We start from the raw sequence: 27,052 nt of genomic DNA, 5'->3' as shown, positions 1-27,052 counted from the left end.
CCCAGACTGGAAGGGGGCCATGCAGTGGGCACAAAAGGAACTCAGACCACACACAAGTCTGGCATTGTGAAGACTAAGCCCGCATGTGGGTAGTCCTCATAAAGGGGGGCCCCCAAAGAGACCTTATCAAGCAGCTTTCTTCAAAGTTCCTCAGGGTGCCTCAATGTCCTGTTGGGCTCTTTTCTCTGGCAGCTTCCCCTTGCAAGTGATAGGGAGAAAGTTGAGACATAAACAATGGAAGGTCATTCGTTCAGCACCTCCCATCCCCCAGGTGCCACAGGAGGCCTGAAGGTAGAATAGGAACAGAGACACATGCCACTCATTGACTGAGAGCCTTGACTGGTTAATTACATAAATATGCACGTATCGAAGGAGAAGCCACAGAGGAGCGGTGAAGAAAAGGAAGGCACCCTTTGGGGGAGAATGGATATATGTATATGTATGGCTGAGTCACTTTGCTATGCAGTATCACAACATTGTTAATTGGCTCTACTCCAACATAAAATAAAAAGTTAAAAAGAAAAGGAAGGTACCATCAAAGAAATGAGAGGCCTGTCTCCAAGGTCAGGGGGCTTCCCTGAGAAAATGCTCCTTTGGCTGAGAGTTGAAGGATGAGCTAGTACTAACTGGGGAGCAGATGTGTGCTGTGAAGGGTGCAGAATGGGGTAGAGAGTGGGAGGACTTTGGGACAGGGAACAATGCCCATGGGGGAGGAAGAGCATGTGCAAAGAGTGAAGTGCAGCGGCGGCGGGGGTTGGGGGGGGGGACTCTGGAGCAGGGAACAGTGTCCATGCAGGGGGAACAGTGAGCGCAAAGGCCCAACGGCCAGAAGCCCCTTGCAGGTGAAGAGAAGGGAGGCTTGGGCCGGTCCCGGGCTGGGAAGGTGTTCAGCCTGAATGCTGTGGGAAATGGGAAGATTCTGCAGCGCCTGAGGACTCCACAGCTGATGGGAAAGACGAGAGGCCTTTCCCATTACATGGCAGCAGGGTTTCCGCTGCTTCATGGCGTGGCCTGGAAAAACTGGCCAGCCAGTCTATACTGGCCAAGGTTTCAGCCCAGGGCAAGCTGATGCCACTTCCTTGCAGAGGGCCCAAGCGTTGTTCTAATAAGATGCTATTTTCCAACCCTGAATATTCAACAGAATGTCATTAGTGAATTCCACCATGGCTGAGCACCCAGCTCCATGCCAGCTGCAAGAGCACGCTGGAAGCCAGTTCTGGGAGGGGGAAGGGGTCCCAGTCGCAGCAGCCCCTGCTGGGTTACCCTCCTGGGCTTCGGTGTCCTCGCCTGTGGAGACAGCCCTAGGAGCAGCACACAGGGCACTCACCTGCGCCAGGCCCTCTTTAAAAGTGTCTCCTGTGTGTTAACGCCACACGCCGAGCACCCCTCGGGGGCAGCTGCTGCCACGTCCCCATTTTGCAAATGATGTTGCTGAGGCCCAGGAGGGCAGGAGGGGAGGAAGGAAGACAGCCGGGCCCTTCTCTCTCCAGGTTTCTCCCTCCTGGTCCCCACTGAGCGGGCACTCGCCTCCCTGCGCTGGTGATCGGGCTTCTCTCACAGACCCTGTGGCACGTGGCACACGGGCACCAGCGACTGCCTGGCCCAGACGCTCACAGAGCAGGTACGACTCAGGGCCAGACTTGAACCTGGCAGCGGGTGACGATAATGGTGATAACCACCTCCAGTTTTAGATGTGGAGCTCGCCTGGAGGATGCCGTCTGGAGAGCACACATGCCCCTTCTGTGTGTGCACAGCTGCGTGTGTCCATGTGTAGCTCCCTGAGGCCAAGGTGTGCCCACTTGGACCCCTCGTCCTCCTCATGTGCCACAGGCCCCTCCTCACGGCGAGGGTCTCAAAGTAGACGGAGGCCACAGGCACCACACTGCCCAAGATGCTCAGCCTACATCACCCGGTGCGCTCAGCGGCTTCATCCCCAGGGAGGAAGAGGAGCTTCAGAGCCGGCTGGTAGCCCCTGATGCCTGAAGCCAGGCCCTTGCCATATCGGGCTTGGGGAGGGAAAGCTCAGGAGGGTGTGTGGGCCTGTGTGCAGGCCCTGCCCCAAACCCACTCCCGTCCTCTCCACTTTCCACTGAAGCATGTTAAGGTACTGATGACCTCCACTTGCCAAACCCAGTGGCCACCCTCTATTGCCAGCGCCCTGACCACGCCGCTGTCCGCACCCTCTACAGCCTAGCCGTGCTCTGCGCACGTCCACCATGCCCGCGGCCCTCCTCCCTCACCCTGGCCGGTCGGTCCCAAGATGGCCTCTGCTCCCTGCTCACCAGCTCCAGGCCTTAAATACCATCGCTGTGCTCAGACCTCTGTCCTGACCTCCAGACATAACCACCAGGCCATTCGGGAGAAATCGCCTCTCACTTGTCACTCTCCTGCATCTCTGCCCCAGCCCCACCCCAAGTCCCCGGGGACAGAGGCCCAGGAGCTCGGGCAGAAACCACTTCCTGACCTCCAGCTGACCCTCAGCAAGTCCTGCCAAGGCTCCTGGACAACACGTGTCCAGTTACCCAAGGCTTGGCCCACATCCCGCTCACCACAGCTGCCACAGCCTCCAAGAACTTCTCCAGGTTCTCTGTCCCCCACAGTCCACCATAGCTCTGCCCCATTCTCTGTTCCCACCTTCTCCCAGCCTGTCCTGCCCACGAGCCATGGCACCCCTGTCCCTGGTCTAGAAACCCAGCATAACCCCTCCTGCCCCTTGCAGCCCCTCCCGGTGCTCGGCTGAGCACCCACTGTGGCAGGGTGGGTGCTGCGTCCTCGCTGGCTCCACAAGGCAGTGACCTTGTCTGTCCAGCCTCGCGCCTGTGCCTGGCACTGAGCAGGGCCCAGATGTCTGCTGAGCGCGTGGGAGGGTGGACCCTGAGTGGGTCGAGCCCGGCAGGGAGTGTGGGCAAAGCCTGGAGGGGGGTGTTCAGGAGGAGGACCACTGCCCACAAGGCCATGTGGAGGAAGGAGGCTGCATGGGGCCTGAGACAGGCAGCCCAGGGTCCACCTCGACACTGGCATGGCCGCAGGGTAGGGAAGGGAAGCCCAACTGTGTGGAGGCTGCTGGAGACCCTGGGGCCCTGACCAGGGCTCACAGAGGGGCCCAAAGCAGGGAGGCCAGAGACGCCTCGTGACCTCCACTTGCCAAACCCCGTGGCCACCGTCTACGGCCACCTCCCCTGACCACACCGCTGCCCACGCCCTCTACAGGCTGTGACAATGAGCGAGAGGCAACTTGGCAGGAGCGGGATTTCTCTGTACCCTCACACCCCTCATGACAGCCTACACAGTGGAAGGGCTGCCCTGGTCCCTACCACGTGGGTGCTGCCAGGTGGACTACCTTGGTGCCCAGATGATTCACCCGGGGCAGTCAGGAAAGGACCCTGGTAGAGGCTCAGGGATGACCTCAGGCAGGCCCCTTAGCCTCTCAGGACCTCGCCTGAGGCCCCTAGAAACACTGGAGGCAGAGCCGTGTAGTAGGTGCCCCGGCCCAAGCCAGTGACGAGGGAGCAGGCGCACGGGTGCAGCGCTCTGGGACTCTGCAACCAGACCCGGATCCAAGCACCTCCTCTTCTTCTGGGCTCAGTCTGGGAAGCCCTGGGAGCCACAGCAGGGACTGGGGTTGGGGGGGGGGGGGCGGTGCTGGGAGGAGGCGTGACAGCAGGGACATTCCTGGGGCTGCTCTGACACCCAGTGGTGACTCTCAGAACCGGCTGTGGCAAGGAAGAAGTGCAGCTGCTCCCAAGGGGGAGAGAAGGAAGGCGGGGGAGGGAGGAGGAGAGGATGGAAGAGGGTGGGAGGGAGGGAGTCCATTCTAGACCCGTGGTTCTCAAGATCTGAACTTGCACTGGAATCACCATGAGGGCTGGTTGGTGACTCCAGAGTCTGGGCTGAGCCAGAGAATCTGCGTTTCTGATAGGTTCCCAGGGGCTGCTGGTGGCCTGGGAGCACTAGAGACCCGCCATCTAGGAGGGGAGTGGAAGAGAGGGTATGACTGCTCACGGTGTGTCCTCCAGGGCAGGACTCTTGTTATTACGCCTACTTCTTGGAAGAAGTAGCTGAGACTTGGAGAGCCCACGCTGCCTACGTTCCCACAGTGCAGCCCTAAGTCCTCCCTGTGGCCCCTCCCGCGTGTCTGCGGCGCCGTCGCAGGTGCCCTCGTACCTACCATGCCCATCTGGGCAGGTGGGGTGGGGCAGCTCCTGAAGACTGGGATGAGCAGCCTCCGTGGCAATGCCCAGGACACCTCCCTACAGGGCCCCCAGGCCTCAGCCTCCCACTGCACCCGGAACACATTCCCTGTGCCCAGGAGGTGCTCACCTGGCCTCTGACAGGCAGCTGAAAGACCAGGCAGGCCCTGCCTGAGAGGCTACTCAAGGGCACCCCAGGCTCACTGCCCACTGGGGGGTGACCCTGTTAAGGAATGTCACCTGGATGACACAGAGTCACCAGCCCTCCCGGGGTCCGGGGGAGGCACTTCTGACCTGATTTCCTACCAGCCGGGCAGAGAAAAAGCCAGTGCCGGACACCCATCCCCCACTGTGTCGTTCCTCTCATCACAGCGCTGAGCTGCAAGGGGAGAAGGTCTTCCTAGGCTGTCGGCAGGCACTGCAAGTGCAGGAGGGAGATGCTGCTGGCAGAGGTGAAAGGAAGGCACAAGTGTTCAGGACAGGTGGGGCTTGGGGGAGCTAGGACCAGGGGAGAGTTAAGCCTGCACAGAATCCCCTAGGGGCTGGTGGCAGTGCAGAATCCAGCCCACCGCCGACCCCCTCAGGACCTTCTGGGCTTGAGTCCCAGAAATACGCATTTCTCATCAGCACCTAGGCACCAGAGCTTGGACCTCGATGTTCCTGAGCCGAAGAATGCCACACCCCACACCCCAAGTGAGGCAGGGAGGTCTATTCTTCCCAGTGGGGGAGGAGACCCCGGAGGTCACACAGCAACAGGCAAGAATGTGTAACTCACAGGGAAGCGGTGGGGGAGGGGGAAATAAGCAGGAGCCATGATGCTCAGTGAATACTTGATGCAATGAGCGAATTTAATGTATTAAAGAACAAATGGATGGAATGACTAATGACTATATTCCTTGCTGGACAGGGTGAATGTCTTTCTCTAGGTGCAAACCTGCCCATCAGTTGGTAAGTAGGGAAAGAAATAATTCAGCAACAAAAATACTCTGTGACCAAGTGACATCTGTGTTACGTGAACCAACACTTTACATGTCATTTGCTACCACCCACTTCGCTAATCAGTGAATACTGTGCAAATGAGGGTTAAGAGGAGCCTGACTTCCACTGAGTGTTGAAGATAGCGGACCATCAGTATTTACCATTTACCGTGGCTCAGCAGCAGCTGTGGCCAGGGCGACTTCCTCCTGAGCTCAGACTACACCCCCCAGACGCCTTGCATGGTACCAGGGCCACGTGACTAGCTCTCCCCACTGGAATGAGAGCAGAAGCCTGGGCACCGCTGCCAAGCTGAGGAGGGGGCTGTGTCTTCACCGTCTTCCTCTGCCAGCAGGATGCAGAAGCTCCCTGAGGACTCCAAGGCACCGCAGAGAAGCAGCTGCGGTCTCCAAATGACTATCTGGGGCAGAAGTCTCCCTCCCAAGCAAACCACAGTGGACGCGGCTTGAGCGGTAGAGCTTTTTGGCCTTCAGCTCCTGCAGTGGCTTATCACGGCAGTCAGCCTCTGTGCATTCAGTTCTCTAACTCCCAGTCCCAGGCCTCGGTGGGATCCTGGAGGCACTCAAGTCAGTTACGCTCCAGGGAACCTTGTTATCCACTAGTTGCACCCCGTCAAAGACAACACAGTACCTCCAAGAGCCCCACGCTGGGATGAGTCACTTTTGTACAGTATCCTTCATTATAGCATTCTTAGCCAAAGTAAAAGGGTACTGGATGAATTACAGGACAAATAAAATGAATGGGCAAGTTCCTTACGTGCTGATATGGAAATACCTCAGGTATGTTAAGTGAAAAAAAAAAGGATAAAACAGCATACATCAAGGTATGATCCAAGGACCCCCGAGGGTGCCCAAGACCCTTTCTGAGGGTCTGCAAGGTCCTCCCTTTCCAACTACACATCTACGTGAGGTTGTATTTCCTTCTATACTTCAACCAAAAAACAAGTAACAACAGACTGAACACATAAGCAAACAGGCAAATCCAGCTATTAAGCCCGATGCTAAATTTTTTCAAACGTGAAAACACTCTGCCTCACTGATTTTGTATTGGAAAATATTTTTTATAAAGTCTATTTTTTAAACATAATGGGTTTACCATTTCTTAAGAAAGTTTTCAAATTTCTCAATTTTATTTTCTAATATGGTAAATAATGATAGATATAACTCACCTTAAAGACCTCTTGGGAAGCCTCAAAAATTTAATACTGTAAAAGGATCCTGAGACTAAGAAGTTTGAGTACCACTGATGTATATACTACCCTTTTTTTGTAAAAAACGAAGAAAAATAAGAATTTATCTTTGTACTGGTTTATATATATGCATGAAGAAAAACTCATGAAGGATAAATAAACCAGTATGAGTGGTTAAGCAAAGAGAAGATAGGAAATGGGCAGATGCAAGAACCTTTACTGAATCCTTTTTTTCATTCTGAAGCTATGTGTGTGTATATGTGTGTGTGTGTGTGTGTGTGTGTGTGTGTGTGTGTGTGTGTGTGTATATATATATATATATATATAAAAAACCTATTCAAAAACTTAAAAAAAAAAAAAAAAAAAAGAGCCAGAGGCAGCAAGGGCCAGCATGATGGAAGATGAGAATAAAGTCCAGCTGAAAAGTAGAAGGCCTTACAAAGGCTGTGTGGAGTGTCTCCCCTCCCTGACATCCAGAAATAACTGTCCCCAGGCAAAATACTAGAGACTTCCTCCCTAAAGAAATGAAACCAAGAGAGCCAGAGCTTCTAGCATGAGATTCCTCATCTTAAACCATTACAGGCAACCACACATCACAATTTAATCAAAGTCTGCAACAGGTGAGATAAACAGAAAAGCTAGCCAGGAAGAGAGTGAGGTAATGCAGAAATGAAAAAAAAATGTAAATAATTTTTTAAAACAAAACAACAAAAAACACAAAGTCGTGTACCCAAAGATATTGGAGAAGTTACTGAACCCACAAGGCCAAGTAGATCTGGTTGAGGAAGATACTGACAGTTTTTTAATAGTCATCCTAGAAGTACTGACCCTTGTTATGTTCTTGTGGAAATTACTCTCATATACACATGGCACAGGGAAAAAGAATATGTTTTCATATCAGATATAAATCTGTTTCATTTACTACCTGTGCGCTCCCAAGAAAAGAATTTAACTTCTGAGCCTCAGTTTCATCCAGTGTAACTTGGATAACACATCCCTTACGGAGTTACTACAGGAATTTAATGAGTTATTGTTTTCTAATGTGACAATACATTCCCTAGCACTTATGGAATGCATTGAGCATTCCATAAATGGCATTCTTATTGCCTGTGATGCAGCAGAAAAAGCTGACTGTGTTACTAGAAAATAAAAAAAAAAAAAACAAAAAACCAGATTCGTGGTTGCCAGAGCCAGGGGGTGGGGGATGGGAGAAACGCATGAACCGTTTTTATCTTTATAGTTTAAATAAACTGAATTTAAAAAAAAAAAAAAAACAGAAGTCAATGAAATATGCTTTAAGGTTAACAATCATTTAGTGTATTAACATTTTCACTTATAAACATACAATTTGCATATACAGGGAAAAATAGGTTCTGAGGACACAACAGAATACTAGAGACAGGCAAGCAATCAGAAAAAAAGATCAACCCTAGGGGAAAAAACTGGAACTGCATCCCATGCTGGTGTCTACATAAACTTGGGAAGGAGAAAGAAAGCACACAGTATCACAAGTAATGTAGAAAATAAATGTGGGTCATTCTGTCTCAATGGCAGGAACTTCTCCCATGATCCAGATCTTGTGTCCTGGTCTGGCCCGTTTCATGAATGATGATCTGAAACACAACCATGGGTCTCTTCCTTCTCTTTACATCTAAGACCCTGAAGTTAACTCAAGGAATTAAAAGAACAGAGCTAAGAAACAAGCCAACTGGCATGTGTGCAATGTCAACGGCCAACTAGCTAAAAGTACACATGGAAGTAAAATACTGACTAAACCTGAACAAGGTCCTTCCAACTCACCTAACTTCTTGATTTAGGATTACCTAAGCGTTGGCATCTACGAGAGCTGGGGCCAGGGAAATGAAGTATCTCAGCCCATCTTTATACAGAGTATGCATTTCCTCTCAGGATCAAGTCACTAGTGACAGTGAACTTCCAGACTCAACTACAGTTGCCTGGTGGGGCTGGCCCCGCTGGGGACAGGGACTGGAGATGGGGGGGCACACGTGGGCCCAAGCTTCAGTCCACAGCTCTCCCGCTTCTGTCAGAGGGAAGCCAGGGGAACACAAGAAGACCATCTGCTTCAAGGGCATTTCACTGACGTAACTCAGTACCTGTGGTTCCAGTAACTCCAAGTTAAAAATGATGCAACATGAAAAACTGAGTTTAGTATTTTGTAAGTAAAACATACAGCTCGAATAATGGTTACCATCTGAACAAAACCATTCTTATTACATACGATGTAAAATAACTAAAGCAACATTTTTAACCATCAAAACCAGTGTCATCACACATCACATATGGCAACTTTCCACCATGTCAAACATCCAAAGAGATGACAGCCAAGTACACTTCTTTTCAGCTGGAAACAGACTCTCCAGTGTCAACAAGTGCAATAGAATTGGCTAGGAAAACACACCTGTGGTCACCACAAAGTTCATTTGGCATCTGGTTTCATACGGAGATAGATCTATTTAAGTCTGACTTAGAGATGGAATGGGTTGATCAGTGAAACAAAAGACTATGTATGTAACTGGCCACATAGAATAAAAATGGAATTTGTGCTACTAGGAGTGTATTTTATGGAAAATAGGGCCACATGGAGTACAGGGGCAGAGACCTTCAATGCGCTAAACTGCCTTTGTAAAAGTACATTGTTTAAAGCATGCAGGACAGAAAACTGGAATAACTGAAGTTTTAAAATTTACATAAATAAAGAAATAAGAAATAACAAAAATGCATGACTCTCAGTCTTCCAGAGCTTCACACATAGTTGGGGCTCAAATTAAATGGTTTTAAGCTTCTCTGTGCATTTGAGTCAAGAATGAAAACAAGGCCAGTGTCCCGGTCAGATGGAGTAACACCTTGAGCAGGTCATTCATGTCCTTAGGCCGCAACTCCCATCTGTAACCTGAGTCCCCCCTCCATGCCACCACCGGGGCTCCACGCACCCCAGTGCTCGGGGACAGCCACAGCGCCCCAGTCCTGCACAGGACAGGAAACGGGCCTTTAACAGCCTTCAGAAGGGTGGAAAAGGGGATCCTCAGTGCAGCGCAATCCCCTGAGACAGTAACACTGTAACTATGGCTCTCATTCCACTCTCCTCACCATTCTCTTATTACTTTCTCAACAAGTAGAAAAATAAGCTATAAGTAGGCTGAAGTGGCAATAAAAATACTCAAAGCAAACACTCAAAACATGATGCCTCTGAATAAAGCAAATCTACCTCCACACACTTATTCGTAATTGTTTTGCCTTGTTCAAGTTTTAAATGATAAAGCCCGAAAACACTGAGACTCAAGTCTACTCTTAATTTGGGATGTTTTCCAAGGATCACTACCAAAAACAAACTAGTAAAAATAAAATGAAAAGCATCATTTTAAAGCAGGGGATCTGCCACCCTGCCCATCATCCTAAGCAGTCGGCTTTGCTAGAAGCCTACAGAGCCCCAAAGGCTGTGGCGATATCACACCACTGATTCAGGAAGGTTCCAGCCTACAACTCCTGAAGTAACGTGCAGCCAGGTCTGGTCTGAGGTTTCAAAGTCTGGCATTAAGCCAAAACAGCTGCAGTTCTTCTTGCCACAATCACTCACCACTCATACATCACGACGTTACTAGCGTAACACTAAAATAACTATCCCTTAAGCACTAAGGCCTAACTCTAAAAGGAAAATGCCCTTTCCAAACAGGTGTGTTCAAATAAGGTATTCTGAAGAGTTCCATAAAAGAACTCCTAGAATGAGCCAGTGCCCCCAACTAGTCCACGTTTTAGCTAAACAGCAGTCCAAAGCATTCTCCGTGGTACTTATATGGATTAGTTATAAGTATGATGTCACTACTTTCAAAAGAACTACTAAAACTATTATTAAAAACATTGATAACAAACAGAAATGCCCTGCAAAGTATATTATTGCACACAGGGTATCAGAAGCTATGCACATCCAGGTTCCAAGGACTCTAGAAGACCCAGAACAGAGACCCTAAGGCCATGCCTGTGGCCGCTCCAGCCAGCATGCCCAGCGCCAGGTCACTGTCATTGTCTCGATACCGCTCACGAATGATGACTTGGTTGGCAGGCTGCTGTCCGTAAAGTCCTAGAAAAGAAGGAAAAAACAGGAGCAGTTTGTGAAGTCCAACGTTCACTCAAAAAGACGGCTCCCTTGACTGGGACCCTTCCTGAGGTTTCTCCATGCACTGCACCCCCCGCTCGGGGCGCTGGTGGGGTGACTGCAGTGAGTGCTCCCCAGCTCTCCTCCACCACAAGCGAAGGTGACTGGACTTGGCCACGTGAGGAGGACACCTCCATTTCTAAGACGGCACTAAGAGGAAATCAAGATGCTCAGCTTCCCAAGGTCCACAGTCCCAGACACTGCAGAGAGCAGAATCCTAATGAAGCTGCAAACGCCAGCCTCCAATGACCACTTCAGTCCCGCACATCCTGCTCATCAGGATGGCAGGCAGACGAGGAGTGTGGGAGACGCACGGAGACTAGAGACAATGGGAGAGTCAAGAATCCCCACTGAAAGCTAAGAAGAAACACCCACCTAGAAGTTAATTAGCTTCTCAGTATTCATGCAAACCGTTTTTAAATTAAACCTTTAATCTGCTAACCTAACCTGCTCTTCATTTTTAACCTTATGCCTTTATGGGGAAAAATATTTATGTGAGAGGGAAAACTTCTAAAAAGCAAACTTTAAACAAATTTAAAATTTATTTGCACAATTAAAGTTTACAACTGGAAATGTATTGCTTGTTCTCTTCTATGCTTCACAATATATTGTCCAATAGCTAATTAGCTTTAAAATTGCTCACATATAGTGTTAACTTTCCTCCTTGACCCACTCACTATTCCCTTAGCAGTTCAACCCTAGGAAATAGAGAGATTAATCCAATAGTGATATGTCCATGTAGATGAAGAATGGAAGTGAAACCAACAGTGACACTAAAGGCTAACATCTACAAGTGCTTACTAGTCTACGCACTTATAGTATTACAAGCATTTACATTCATTGACTCACTTAATCCTCACAACAGCCCTATGAGTTGAGCTTCCTGTTATCCCTATTTTACAGACAGGCAAAAGTGAGGCACACGGGGGTTGAGGGCAGCATGTTTCAACTACAAAACTGGTGAACTGTAGCATTCACTATCACAGCCTTGAAATTTAAAAAAATTTCAATTAGGCAACTCCAAGTAGTGAAATGCCATACAGTAGGAACCTGCAAGCTGACCTAATTAAAAGATCCCCTGAAGAATCTAAACCTGCATTCCCTCTGTTAGCCCCCCAGAGGGATCTCCTCACTGCATGACCAGGAGCCAACTTCTGCTGCAGCTCCTGCTCACCTCTGTTCCTACCAGGGAGCTAAGTCTTTTTTTTTTCTTTTTTTAATTAATTAATTTATTTATTTATTTTTGGCTGCATTGGGTCTTCGTTGCTGCACGTGGGCTTTCTCTAGTTGCGGCGAGCGGGGGCTCCTTTTTGTTGTGGTGCACAGGCTTCTCATTGCGCTGGCTTCTCTTACTGTGGAACACAGGCTCTAGGCGCACACGCTGCAGTAGTTGTGACGCACAGGCTTAGTTGCTCTGCGGCACATGGGATCTTCCCAGACCAGGGATCGAACCCGTGGCCCCTGCATTGGCAGGCGGATTCTTAACCACTGCGCCACCAGGGAAATCCCAGGAGCTAAGTCTTTACCAAAGTCAACTAGGGACATTTCCAAGTTGTACTTATTTTAATTATCTAATTTAACTAAACTTTACATAAATGATCAAAACACAAATGTAGAAAAGGCAGATACTGTTTCTATGACAATTAAGTTAGATACTTTAGGAAAGGCTAAATAAACGCAAGTAACTTTTACAAATTACCATCAAACCAACGAATTGAGTAAATTATAAAAGATGGGGGAGGAGACACCAAGAATCACAAAATCTAGAGGTCTGCTCTCAGACTTGGCCCTGGAAACTGTAGTACAATCATGTGCCACATGAGTACCATCTCTGTAAGACGGAAACAGAGGACTCCAACCAAAGGAGCCAACTCAAACCAAAGACCTCAAGCCCACAACAAGAGACAGCTGAACAAATGTCCACTAACGTAGGAAAATCAAAACAGAATACTTATAGTGTGCACACAGCACTCTGTGCACTTTTAAATTGGCTGCCCGGCCACCCATCCTCAATCATATTAAAGAGAAGGCCTTTAACCTTCTCTGCACGACCAGGGCCTCTACGGACACTGCAAGGCAGTGTGTCATGAAGCTGGCAAAGCACCGGAGTACCTTAGAGAGGCTGACTGAAGAGCTCCTGCCTGGCTACCAGCACGATGCTGCAGCGGGACGACCACTACTGAGCAGCCCTTCCACAGCAAGCACACTGCTAGCTGGTCACAGCGCAAATGCCGAATGCCCATAGACTGCACTCAGCCCTCAGCAGCAAGTATTCTGAGGTGGCCCCGAGCGGGCTGTCTCTTTTTTCATCATGAAAGTCAAAGGCAAGGATGGAATCCTATGTACAGAAATTCCCTTCACAAGCACAAGCACAGAACTTCTGCTTTTCTGCAGAATTAGAAACAGCTGGGATTATCCCAGTCTGTGGCCTAGGGGCTGAATAAAAGGCTGGTTCTCATCAGACGATTAGGCTAGGGCTTAAAAACCGACCACCAACCCCAAAATAAATGGGGGAAAAAAATAATTCATACAAGGGAAAATCTAATTTGTAAACAATTGTACAATGTTTATCTTTGCCAGTCATCATAGAAATGTAAACTAAAGCAACCTGACTCTATGTTAAGAGACCTTATCAAAACTTTCAGAGCACAACAACAGGCAATCTTTATGGGACTACAGAGAAACCAGTACATCATTAACTCCTAGTGGCATTATAAACTGGCGAACTATTCTGGAAATTAACTTGGTAAATGGTATCAAGACTTACTGTAATACTGTCAGATGAAATGATATAAAGTCTGAATTTCCCTCAAAACAATCCAGAGGTGGGGAGACAAGGTACAGGTGAAACAAGATGTGGTAACTGTTGAAGCTGGTAACAGGTAAATTTGACAGTTCATTTATTGTCCCTACTTTCGTATGTTTCAAAACTTTTATAATTTTTTAATGGTATCAAGAGAAACAGAAATGTTTATGCCCTTTGACATATTAATTTAATATAGAGAAATCAGAAATGTATTCTAAGACATATTTAACAGGAATGGAAAAGAAAATGATTAGAAATATTCAAAGCAATATCTACGACAGTAAAAATGAAAAGAAAAAAGTGAAGACAACTAATAATACATCACCCCACATGACAGTATGCAACCATTAAAAATACTTAAGAAGATTATGTAGCACTCTGGACAAAATACATAAAATTTTATTGATAAAATGAGAATAGAATGCAAAAAGTAATGTAAGATAACAAAGATGAAACAATTATTTTACATGCGGAAAAAAATTCAAACAAAAATAGTTGTGCTAGGATTAGAGGATAGACAAATAGTTCATTTTTCAGCATCATTATTTTATCAGTTTTCAACTTGACACGAAAAAAAAAAAAATCAAGCAAGGCAGAATCCTTCAGTCTATGCTAGCTAGCACACTGCATCAGATTCCAGAAACAGATAACAGGAGAAACTCTCTTGTATTAGGTGCTAATGCATAAAAAGCCAAAGTAACCACCACTAACCAAAAGGACACTTTGAGTCTGGGGCTGGCCAAATCCAGAGACCCTGTGGCAGCCCCCTTGGCTTCTCTGTGGCATTAATATCAGTGACCACTCACCCTTCTGGTAACACACTCTCCTTCTACTGCTTCTGCGTTAAGGCACTGTGCTAGGTTTGCTCACAGCCATTTAGAGCTCTGATCTCTTGGCAAGCTCTGGGCTCCCATTCCAGTCTATTCACCAACTCACTCTCCTGTGTGTCGCTCTGACATGCCATACCCACTGTGACCTGCCCCTGCCTGACTTCACCTGCTCATTGGGGTCTGGGTGTGGCCTCACTCTTCAGGCCATCAGGCACGTAGCTCTGGTCCCCCTCGCCCTGGTTGTAGGCACCAGCATATTCCTGCACCTCCACCCCATAGACTTCCCCTGCCCATGCTGCACCTAGGACTTGATGCCTCCTACACAGGCCAGTCATTCACACCTAACAACTTGTTTCGGGTGAGGTGAAAATGAAAGGAACCCATTAAAAGCCCAGAATAAACATAAGCCCTCCCAGGCCTCTACTTCACCTGCAAAATGGAACATCACACCTAAGTAGTGATAATTTTTGAAGGATATTACCAGAAGGAAAAAAGAGAGAAAGATTGCCTTTTATCCCTTAAAATGAGCCTCTTAGTTTGGTTGCTTCTTAATGTAAGTGAATTTCAGGAAGTACAAATTCTCTTCTTGGGGATGAATCTGGATACAATAGTGAAGTTTTAAAAATCAAGCCCACTCTAACTTTTGTAAAGCAGTGTGAAGATATATAATGCTTTTTTTTTTTTAAGTAGCAGAGTGATTTCTAGTCTAACCAGAAGAAACATAGCTCACTTTAAATTGAGAAATAAAAATTCTTCAGGCTTTATTGATCGACTCACTAAATGAAGAGAAACAAGGAATGAAAGGCTGGCATAAGTTACCTGCATATGGGTACTGGTAGGGTACAGCATAAGCCTGCCCATTGGCAGCATAGACAACTTGAGTTCCTGGCGGGTATGCACCACTGTATGGACCATAGCCGTATGCCTGCTGAAAAGATACAGGCCCATTAGAAATACCATTTTCAAATTTCAACATCCATTTATAATAAAAACTCTCAACAAAGTGGGTATAAAGAGAACATACCTCAATATAATAAAAGCTATATATGACAAGCCCATAGCTAGCATCATACTCAATGGTGAAAAACTGAAAGCATTTCCTCTAAGATCAGGAACAAGACAAGGATGTCCACTCTCACCACTTTTATTCAACATGCTATTGGAAGGCCTAGGCAGAGCAATTAGACTAGGAAATAAAAGGCATCCAAACTGGAAAGGAAAAAGTAAAACTGTCACGACTTGCAGATGACAGAATATTATATATAGAAAACCCTAAAGACTCCACCAAAAAACTGTAAGAATAAATGAATTCAGTAAAGTTGCAGGATACGAAATCAATATACAGAAGTCTGTTGCGTTTCTATATGCTAATAACAAACGTTCAGAAAGGGAAATTAAGAAAACGATTCCATTTACAATTCATCAAAAACAATAAATTATTAACATATACACACTACTATATATAAAATAGATAAATCAACAAGGACCTACTGTATAGCACAGGGAACTCTACTCAATACTCTGTGATAACCTATATGGGAAAAGAAATCTGAAAAAGAATAGATATAAGTGTATGTATAACTGAATCACTTTGCTGTACACCTGAAACTAACACAACATTGTAAATCAACTGTACCCTAATATAAAATAAAAATTAAAAAGCAAAACAAAAACAAACAAAAAAACAATAAAATACCTAGGAATAAATTTAACCAAGGAGGTGAAAGGCCTGTACACTGAAAACTATAAGGCACTGATGAAAGAAATTGAAAATACAAATAAATGGAAAGATATTCCAAGCTAATGGATTGGAAGAATAGTTAAAATGTCCATACTATCCAAAGTAATCTACAGATTCAATGCAATCCCTAACAAATTTCCAACGGCATTTTTTGCAGAAATAGAACAATCCTAAAATTTGTATGGAACTACAAAAGACCCAAAATAGCCAAAGAAAGAAGAATAAAGCTGGAGGCATCATGATCCCAGATTTCAAACTATACTACAAAGTAATCACAACAGTATGGTATTGGCATAAAAACAGACACACAGATCAATGGAAAAGAAGAGAGTGCCCAGAAGTAAACCCACGCGTATATAGTCAATTAACTTACAACAAAGGAGCCAAGAATATACAATGGGGAAAGGACAGTCTCTTCGATAAATGGTGCTGGGAAAACTAGACAGCCACATGCAAAAGAATGAAACTAGACCACTATCTTATACCATACACAAAAATTAACTCAAAATGGATGAAAGACGTAAGACCTGAAACCATAAAACTCCTAGAAAAAAACATAGGTGATAAGCTCCTTGACATTGGTCATGGTGATGATTTTTTGGATCTGACTCCAAAGGCAAAGGCAATAAAAGCAGAAATAAATGTGGGACTACATCAACTAAAAAGCTTCTGTACAGCAAAGGAAACCACCAACAAAATGAGAAGGCAACCTACTGAATGGGAGAAAATATTTGCAAATCACATATCTGATAAGAAGTTAATATCCAAAATATATAAGGAACTCATACAACTCAACAGCAAAAAAATAATCTGATTAAAAAACGGGCCGAAGAACTGAATAGACATCTTCCCAAAGAAGAAATACAGATGGCCAACAGACACATGAAAAGATACTCAACATCACTAATCATCAGGGAAATGCAAATCAAAACCACAATGAGGTATCACCTCACACCTGTTAGAATGACTATTATTAAAAAGACAAGAAATAACAAGTGTTGGCAAGGATGCGGAGAAAAGGGAACCCTCATACACAGATGATGGGAATATAAATTGGTACCTCCACTGTGATAAACAGTAATGGAAGGAAGTTCCTCAAAAAATTAAACATAGAACTACCAGTTGATCCAGCAATTCCACTTCTGGGTATTTATCCAAAGGAAACAAAAACACTAACTCAAAAAGATATCTGGGGCTTCCCTGGTGGCGCAGTGGTTGAGAGTCTGCCTGCCAAAGCAGGGGACGTGGGTTCGAGCCCTGCTCTGGGACGATCCCACATGCCGCGGAGCAACTAGGCCCGTGAGCCACAATTACTGAGCCTGCGCGTCTGGAGCCTGTGCTCCGCAACAAGAGGCCGCAATAGTGAGAGGCCCATGCACCGCGATGAAGAGTGGCCCCCGCTTGCCACAACTAGAGAAAGCCCTCGCACAGAAACGAAGACCCAACACAGCCATAAAAATAAATTTAAGAAATAAAGAAATAAATTTAAAAAAAAAAAGATATCTGTATCCCCATGTTCACTGCATCATTATTTACAATAGCTAAGATATGGAAACAACCTAAGTGTCCATCAGCAAATGGATAAAGAAAATGTGGTCCAAATATAAAATGGAATATTATTCTGCCATTAAAAAGGACAACTTGCCATTTTCAACAACACGGATGGACCTTGAGTTTTCGAAAGAAGTCAGACAGAGAAAGACAAATACCATATGATCTCATCTATATGTGGAATCTAATATTTTCTAAAAAACAAACAAAAAAGCAGGGCTTCCCTGGTGGCGCAGTGGTTGAGAATCTGCCTGCTAATGCAGGGGACACGGGTTCGAGCCCTGGTCTGGGAAGATCCCACATGCCGCAGAGCAGCTAGGCCCGTGAGCCACAACTACTGAGCCTGCGCGTCTGGAGCCTGTGCTCCGCAACAAGAGGCCGCAACAGTGAGAGGCCCACGCACCGCGATGAAGAGTGGTCCCCACTTGCCACAACTAGAGAAAGCCCTCACACAGAAACGAAGACCCAACACAGCCAAAAATAAATAAATTAATTAATTAATTAATTAATTAATTAATTTAAAAAAACAAAAAAGCAAGCTCACAGATACAGAGAACAGACTGGTGGTTGCCAGAGAGGAAGGGGGGCCTGTGAGGGGAGGGCAGGCGTGAACAAATTGGGTGAAGGAGTCAAAATGTACAAAGTTCCAGTCATAAAATAAATAGGGGGCTTCCCTGGTGGCACAGTGGGAATAGACTCCGCCTGCCAATGCAGGGGACACGGGCTCAAGCCCTGGTCCGGGAAGATCCCACATGCCGCAGAGCAACTAAGCCCGTGCACCACAACTACTGAGCCTGCACTCTAGAGCCCGTGAGCCACAACTACTGAACCCCATGCACCCAGAGCCCAAGCTCCACAAGAGAAGCTACCGCAAAGAGAAGCCCGCACACCGCAACAAAGAGTAGCCCCCGCTCGCCACAACTAGAGAAAGCCCACGTGCAGCAACGAAGACCCAACGCAGCCAAAAATAAAATAAATTAAATAAATAAATAAATAAATCATGGGGATATAATATACAGCATGGTGACTATAGTTAATACTATATTGCATATTTGAAAGTTACAAAGAGGGTAGGTCTTAAAAGTTTTCAACACAAGAAAAAAAATCTTTATGTATGGTGACAGATTTTAACTAGACCTAGTGCAGTGATTATTTTGCAATATATACAAATACAGATCATTATGTTGTATACCTGAAACTAATATAATGTTGCATGTCAATTATACCTCAATTTTGAAAAATACAATTTTGAAACCACTGGGAATATACTAAAATTGGTTCTCCAAGTTGCAGTCAATAAAGTTTGACACTCTATTAAAAAAATAAAGAACATGATGGGACTTCCCTGGTGGTCCAGTGGCTAAGACTCCACGCTCCCAATGAAGGGGGCCCAGGTTCAATCCCTGGTCAGGGAACTAGATCCCGTGCGCATGCCGCTACTAAGAGATCGTTCCCATGCCGCAACTAAGGATCCCACATGCCGCAACCAAGACCTGGTGCTGCCCAATAAATAAATAAATATTTTTAAAATAATAATAATAAATAAAGAACATGAGACAGTGTGCTTACGCCCTTTGTTTTAAGATTCTAAAAAAACAAACCCACAACTGGAATCTACTTTCAGGCTGTAAAATAAAGTAGGTGGAAAACACAACAAAAAAGAGAACTGGACTTGCCAGAGATTCCAATTTCATTTCAGCTGTACCATTAACTTGACCTTCAGTAAGTCATCTAACCACTGTAGGCCTTGTTTTGTTCATCTCTAAAATGATCAGTTTGGACCAGGTGATAAACGAGATTCATCCAAAGCCAGTTTTCTCTTGGTGAAGCCAGCCTAGCAGCAAAACCCTCCCCAGCCCAATTTCCAGCAGTTCCTGGCAGGAGAATATAAAAGACTGAGGATACTGGGGGGGGGGTCTGAGGCCTGAGGCCTGGGCAGGTAACTGGCAGTTTTCCAACAGGACATGCCTATGAAAGGGCATTGCCAGAAATGGGCAGTGGACTGCCTCCACTGACCAAGTAAAGGACTACTGTATACTGGGAAATATGGAGATGAAAGGCCTGGCCTTCTTTATGAGCTCACAGGTGGTGACAGGGCAGACATGTTTACAGACAATTACAATTATTGTCATTATGTGACAAAGGCTATGCACAGGGGAGAATAGGGAGCTGTGGCCTGGCAAATACGTATGTAGAACTAAACCTGTTATCTTACAAAAGCAGACAGAATTTATGCTTCTGTAAGACAGAATAGATGCAGACGTTGTCTTCCCTATTCTTCCTGCTAAGTACAACTGAAAACCCTGGACACTATACATACAACAAACACAAGGAGACTCTGAAAGGTGGAGAGAAGGCGGTTGACTGTCTAGGAACCTCATGACCCTAAGAAGGACACACAGTGAGTTCCCTGGGTTTTCTTTTTGCCTCCTACATCCGACTGGATAATGTAGAAGCGGCAACCAAGAAATGCCAACATGTGCAGACCTTTTCTGGTCTGCCTCAAGGAAAGTCTGCTGTCTCTACCCAAAGAGCCTAAGAAGGAAAAGGCCAATCTGGCAAGAGAGACCATTTTCAGGCAGTAACTGCTCCACTCCAGCCAAACGACACAAAAATAGCTGTGGCTATTACTCCCACCAGCAAAGTCAAGTATGGAGAAAGACGCTCTCCCACCCCCATCTCAAACAGTGTCAGAGAAGGCCAAGTGGGAAGCTGGGAATTTCATCCCTACCAGATGGAAACAGGCCACCTCCAGTCCCATGCCACAGTGTCAGTGGAGACCATGCAAGGAGCCAGAACTCCCATCTCTTCCCAGCAGAAACAAGGTGCCCCTTCCTGTCCTGCTGGAGTAGGATCAACAGAGACCCAGTGGAGAGCAAGTACTTCCACAACCTCTTATCAGTAACCATAGTGTCAGTGAAGGTTAGTGGGGAGCAGCAGGGAAAGTCCCTCCAACTCCCAGGCAGGCTGGTGTCAGCAGAGACCTAGAGAAGGGCCTGAATTCCCAGCCCTCCCAGCAGTGACAATGAGCCAGTGTCAACTGGGACCCAGGGGACAACCTGGACTTCCACCATTACATGAAGGAACAAAGCAGACCCCCTCTTCACCCACCAGAGGAGCATTAGGAGGAAGTCTGCTAAAATGCAAGACTTAAGTAGATTCAGTCTTATAATATTTAAAATGTCCAGGTTTTGATAAAGAATAATTCATCATACTAAGAACCAGGAAGATCTCAAACTGGATGAGAAAAGACAACAAAAGAGACCAACACCAAGATGACAAAGATGTTGAAATTACCTAGGAAGGATTTTAAAGCAGCTATCATTAAAATATTTCAATAAGTAATTAAGAACATGTTTGAAATTCATAAAATAAACAGGAAGTCTCCACAAAACCAGAAAAATATCAGGAAAAACTATATAAAGATACATATCAAGAATAACCAATGAAAATTTTAGAAATATAAAAATAACTAATTATTCAATGAATGGACTCCACAACAAATAGAGATGACAAATAATCAATGAACATGAATATAAAGACTAGAAAGTACCCAATTAGAACAAAGAAAAAGCAAACTGAAGAAAAAAAATGAACAAAAACTCTGAGACATGTGGGACATCTAACATCCACGTCATCAGTTTCATTAGAGAAAGAGGGTGGGTCTAAAACAACATTCCAGAAATAATAGGTTAAAATTTCCCAAATTTAGCAAGAAACATAAACCTATGTATTCAAGAAACTGAATGAACACCAAAAAAGATGAATCCCCAAATATACACATCACAGTCAAACTTCGGAAAACTGAAGACAAGGAAAGTAGCCAGAAACAATGCACTATGTATACGGGGGGAAAAAATTCAAATGATAGCAGATTTCTAATCAGAAATCAGGAGGGCCAAAGGAAATAGCACACATTTACCAAGTGCTGAAAGAAATGTCAACTCAGAATTCTATACTACTGAAAATATTCTTCAGAACAAAGATGAAATTGAGACATTCTCAGATGAAGGAAAACTGAGGATCTGTTGCCAGCAGATCTATCCTAAGAGAATGACAAAAGGAAGTTCACTAAACAGTAAATAATAAACGAAATCTTGAAACATCAGGAGGTAAAAATATATGGTCAGAGCAGAATACATGTAAATATAATCAAAATCACATCTTGATTTTTCTAATAAGTTTGACAGCTGTAGCAAAATCTATAACACCATCTAATATGGTTCTCAATACATGTAAAAGAAATACTTAAAACAATTATACCATAAAATGAGAGAGAAAAAAGGAATTTAGAGGTAATGGTTTGACACTTCACTGGACCTGGTAAAATGTGAACACCAAACTTTGAAAAATATGTGTATATGTATAATGTAATAACTAGAGCAACCATTAAAATAGCAATACAAAGAGATACTCAAAACATTACAGATACATCAAAATGTAATTCTAAAACATGTTCTACGGGAATTCCCTGGCAGTCCAGTGGTTAGGACTCTGTGCTCTCACCACCAAGGGCCTGGGTTAGCTCCCTGGTCGGGGAACTAAGGTCCCACAAGCCGCGCAGTGCAGCCAAAAAATAAATAAAAATAAAAATAAATAAATAATAAATAAGATAAAATAAAACATGTTCTAGTAACTCACAAAAAGCTTAAGTAAAAGAACATACAGAAATGAAAAACAGAACCAAAGGAAAACAAAAAATAAAATGGCATACTTAACATATCAAAATTACATTATATGCAAATGGTCCGTGGGGAAGGATAAGAGTGATGGTGTTTAAGGGTACAAACTTGTAACAAGTATTAAATAAGCCTTGAGATCTAATCCATCATATAATGAATATAGACAATAATATCATACTGTAATTATATAGTGTAATAAATATTGCTACATTTGCAATCATTTACAATATATAAAGGTATCAAAATAACATATAGTACACCTTAAACTTACACAATAAAAAAATGTAAATGGCCTAAATATGCCAGTTACAAGATAGAGATTTGTCAGATGGGGGGATGAGGGGATGACCCAACTACATGCTGTCTATAAGAAACTTCAAATGTAATATGTACGTTGAAAGAAAAAAGACGGGAAAAGAGATATCATGCAAACATTAATAAAAAGGAAGTAGAAGTGGCTACATTAATATCAGATAGAGTAGACATAAGACTAAGAAAATTATCAGAAACAGAGAAGGACATAACATAATGATAATAGGGTTAATCCACCAAGAAAATATAAGTGTGTATGGACCAAATGATAGAGCTGCACACATAAATTAGACAACTTATATAAATGAAAAGGACCAATTCCTCAAAAAGTATAAAATACCACAACCCATTCAATATAAAATAGAGAATGAATAGTCCTGTAACTAGTAAGAAAACAGAGTTTGTAAGTTAAAATATCCCCAAAAAGAAATCTCCAGGCAGGCCCAGACAGTTTCATTGGAAATGTCTACCAAATGATTAAAGAAGAATTAACATCACTTCTACACAATATCTTCTAGAAAATACAAGAGCATGGAACAGTTCCTAAACTTCTATAAAGCCAGTATCACCTGATAACAAAATAAAACAGAGTACAAAAAAAGAAAACTACAGACCAATATCCCTCATGAATACAGTTGCAAAAACTCCTAATAAATATTAGCAGACATAGGATTCAGCAATAAATAAAAAGAATCATACACCACAACCTAGTGAAATTTATTCCAGGGATGCAAAGCTGGTTCAGTATTCGAAAATCAATGTAACCCACCATATTAGTAAGGTTTAAAAAAAAAAAAATCACATGACCAAATCAATTGATGCAGAAAAGGTATCTGACAAAATCCAACACCCACTCATGGTAAACACTCAGAAAACTAAAAAAAAGAAGGACCTTCTTCAACTTGACAAAGAACATCTACAAAAAACATCACACTTAGTGTGGAAAAACTGAATGCATTCCCCATAAGATCAGGAACAAGGCAAAAATGCCTGCTCTCACCATTGCTCTTCAATATAATATTGGAAGTTCTAACCAGGGCAATAAGGCAAGGCAAGGAAATAGAAGGTACACAGACTACAAAGGAAGAAATAACTCTATTTGTAGATGACATGACTGTCTATGTAGTATATTCCAAAGAATCTAAAATAAAATACTTGGACTTCCCTGGTGGTGCAGTGGTTAAGAATCCACCTGCCAATGCAGGGGACACGGGTTCGAGCCCTGGTCCGGGAGGATCCCACATGCCGCAGAGCAACTAAGCCCATGCGCCACAACTACAGAGCCTGCGCTCTAGAGCCCGCGAGCCATGACTACTGAAGCCCACACGCTTAGAGCAAGAAAGAGAAGCCACCACAATGAGAAGCCCGCGCACCGCAAACGAAGAGTAGCCCCCGCTCGCCGCAACTAGAGAAAGCCCGCGCACAGCAATGAAGACCCAACACAGCCAACAAATAAATAAATTTATAAAATAAAATACTTATAGAACTAATAAGTGAGTTTAGTAATAAGTTCACAGGCTACAAGATCAACATATAAAAATCAACTGTGAGGTAGGGGCAAGATGGCAGAAGAGTAAGACACGGAGATCACCTTCCTTCCCACAGATACAGTAGAAATACATCTACACGTGGAACTGCTCCTACAGAACACCCACTGAACGCTGGCAGAAGACGTCAGACCTCCCAAAAGGCAAGAAAATCCCCACGTACTTGGGTAGGGTAAAAAAAAAAAAGAAATAACAGAGACAAAAGAATAGGGACGGGACCTGCACCAGTGGGAGGGAGCCGTGAAGGAGGAAAGGTGTCCACACACTAGGAGCCCCTTCGTGGGCAGAGACTGCGGGTGGCAGAGGGGGGAGCTTCGGAGCCACGGAGGAGAGCGCAGCCACAGGGGTGCGGAGGGCAAAGCAGAGAGATTCCCACACGGAGGATCAGTGCCGAGTAGCACTCACCAGCCCGAGAGGCTTGTCTGCTCAGCCGCCGGGGCGGGTGGGGGCTGGGAGCTGAGGCTCGGGCTTCGGTGCTAGCCGGGAGGGAGTCCGGGAAAAAGTCTGCAGCTGCCGAAGAGGCAAGAGACTTTTTCTTGCCTCTTTGTTTCGCGGCACGCAAGGAGAGGGGATTCAGAGCGCCGCCTAAACGAACTCCAGAGACGGGCGCGAGCCGCGGCTATCAGCGCGGATCCCACAGCAACAGGGGCGCAGAGGGAAAAACGGAGAGATTCCCGCACAGAGGCTCGGCGCCGAGCAGCACTCACCAGCCCGAGAGGCTTGTCTGCTCACCCGCCAGGGCGGGCGAGGGCTGGGAGCCGAGGCTCGGGCTTCGGTCGGATTGCAGGGAAAGGACTGGGGCTGAGCTGGCGGCGTGAACACAGCCTGAAGGGGTTGGCACACCACAGCTAGCCCGGAGGGAGCCCGAGAAAAAGTCTGCAGCCGCCGAAGAGGCAAGAGACTTTTTCTTGCCTCTTTGTTTCACGGCGCGCAAGGAGAGGGGATTCAGAGCGCCGCCTAAACGAACTCCAGAGACAGGCGCGAGCTGCGGCTATCAGCGCGGACCCCAGAGGCGGGCGCGAGCCGCGGCTAACAGCGCGGACCCCAGAGACGGGTGCGAGCTGCGGTTATCAGCACGGACCCCAGAGACGGGCAGGAGACGCTAAGGCTGCTGCTGCCACCACCAACAAGCCTGTGTGCGAGCACAGGTCACTCTCCACACCGCCCCTCCCGGGAGCCAGTGCAGCTCACCACTGCCAGGCTCCCGTGATCCGGGGACAACTTCCCCGGGAGAAGCACAGCGCGCCTCAGGCTGCTGCAAGGTCACGCCGGCCTCTGCCGCCGCAGGCGCGCCCCACCTCCTCCGTACAGTTCCCTCCCCGCGGGCTGAGTGAGCCAGAGCCCCCGAAGCAGCTGCTCCTTTAACCCCGTCCTGTCTGGGCGGGGAACAGACGCCCTCAGGCGACCTACACGCAGAGGCGGGTCCAAATCCAAAGCTGAACCCCGGGAGCTGTGCGAACAGGGAAGAGAAGGGGAAATCTCTCCCAGCAGCCTCAGGGGCAGCGGATTAAAGCTCCACAAACAACTTGATGTGCCCGCATCTGCTGAACACCTGAATAGACAACAAATCATCCCAAGTTCAGGAGGGGGACTCTGGGAGCAGGAGATATTAATTTTTCCCCTTTTCCTTTTTTTGTGAGTGTATATGTGTATGCTTCTGGGTGAGATTTTGTGTGTATAACTTTGCTTTCACCATTAGTCCTAGGGTTAGGTCCATTCGTTTTTTTTAATTAAAAAAATTTTGTTTTCCTAATATATGTTTTCTTAATAATTTTTTCCTTATTTTCTATTTTTAGAAATTAAAAAAAATTTTTAATAAGTCTTTTCTTATTTTTTATTTTAAAAAATTAAAATTTTTTCTTAATAATTTATTTTCTTACTTTTTATTATAAAAAATTAATAAATCTTTTTAAAAATTTTTTCGAATACATTTACTCTTAATAATTTTTTTCTTATTTTTTATTATAATAGCTTTATTTTATTTTATTTTATCCTCTTTCTTTCTTTCTTTCTATTTTTTTCTCCCTTATATTCTGAGCTGTGTGGATGAAAGGCTCTTGGTGCTCCAGCCAGGCATCAGGGCTGTGCCTCTGAGGTGGGAGAGCCAACTTCAGGACACTGGTCCACAAGAGACCTCCCAGCTCCACGTAATACCAAACGGCAAAAATCTCTCAGAGATCTCCATCTCAACATCAAGACCCAGCTTCACTCAACGATCAGCAAGCTACAGTGCTGGACACCCTATGCCAAACAACTAGCAAGACAGGGACACAGCCCCATCCATTAGCAGAGAGGCTGCCTAAAATCATAATAAGGCCACAGACACCCCAAAACACACCACCAGACGTGGACGTGCCCACCAGAAAGACAAGATCCAACCTCATCCACCAGAACACAGGCACTAGTCCCCTCCACCAGGAAGCCTACACAACCCACTGAACCAACCTTAGACACTGGGGACACATACCAAAAACAATGGGAACTACGAACCTGCAGCCTGTGAAAAGGAGACCCCAAACACAGTAAGATAAGCAAAATGAGAAGACAAAAAAACACACAGCAGGTGAAGGAGCAGGGTCAAAACACACCAGACCTAACAAATGAAGAGGAAATAGGTAGTCTACCTGAAAAAGAATTCAGAATAATGATAGTAAAGATGATCCAAAATCTTGGAAATAGAATAGACAAAATGCAAGAAACATTTAACAAGGATGTAGAAGAACTAAAGAGGAACCAAGCAACGATGAAAAACACAATAAATGAAATTAAAAATACTCTAGACGGGATCAATAGCAGAATAACTGAGGCAGAAGAACGGGTAAGTGACCTGGAAGATAAAATAGTGGAAATAACTACTGCAGAGCAGAAGAAAGAAAAAAGAATGAAAAGAACTGAGGACACTCTCAGAGACTTCTGGGACAACATTAAACGCACCAACATTCGAATGATAGGGGTCCCAGAAGGAGAAGAGAAAAAGAAAGGGACTGAGAAAATATTTGAAGAGATTATAGTTGAACTTCCCTAATATGGGAAAGGA

General features: G+C 45.2%; 1 protein-coding gene across 4 annotated transcripts in view; it reads right to left on the bottom strand.

Moving 5' to 3' along the window:
• Nucleotides 1–7,664: 7,664 nt before the first annotated feature.
• The window catches only part of PLEKHB2 (pleckstrin homology domain containing B2), a 50,952-nt gene continuing 31,564 nt past the window's right edge, over nucleotides 7,665–27,052 (bottom strand). For 2 of the 4 annotated variants that reach the window (XM_007182880.3, XM_057551603.1), the window contains 2 exons: nucleotides 15,002–15,110; nucleotides 7,665–10,471 (listed from right to left, as the gene is read on the bottom strand). In XM_007182880.3, coding sequence (XP_007182942.1) covers nucleotides 10,335–10,471; nucleotides 15,002–15,110 — 246 coding nt within the window. In that variant the 3' untranslated portion in view covers nucleotides 7,665–10,334. The remainder of the gene's footprint in view (nucleotides 10,472–15,001; nucleotides 15,111–27,052) is intronic. The other 2 variants (XM_007182881.3, XM_057551602.1) reach the window with 2 other exon arrangements.

This window comes from Balaenoptera acutorostrata, chromosome 8 (assembly GCF_949987535.1).
Source record: "Balaenoptera acutorostrata chromosome 8, mBalAcu1.1, whole genome shotgun sequence".
Classification (NCBI taxonomy): Eukaryota; Metazoa; Chordata; class Mammalia; order Artiodactyla; family Balaenopteridae; genus Balaenoptera; species Balaenoptera acutorostrata.
Note: the sequence above shows the minus strand (reverse complement) of the source record. Positions and strands in the feature narration are given on the sequence as shown.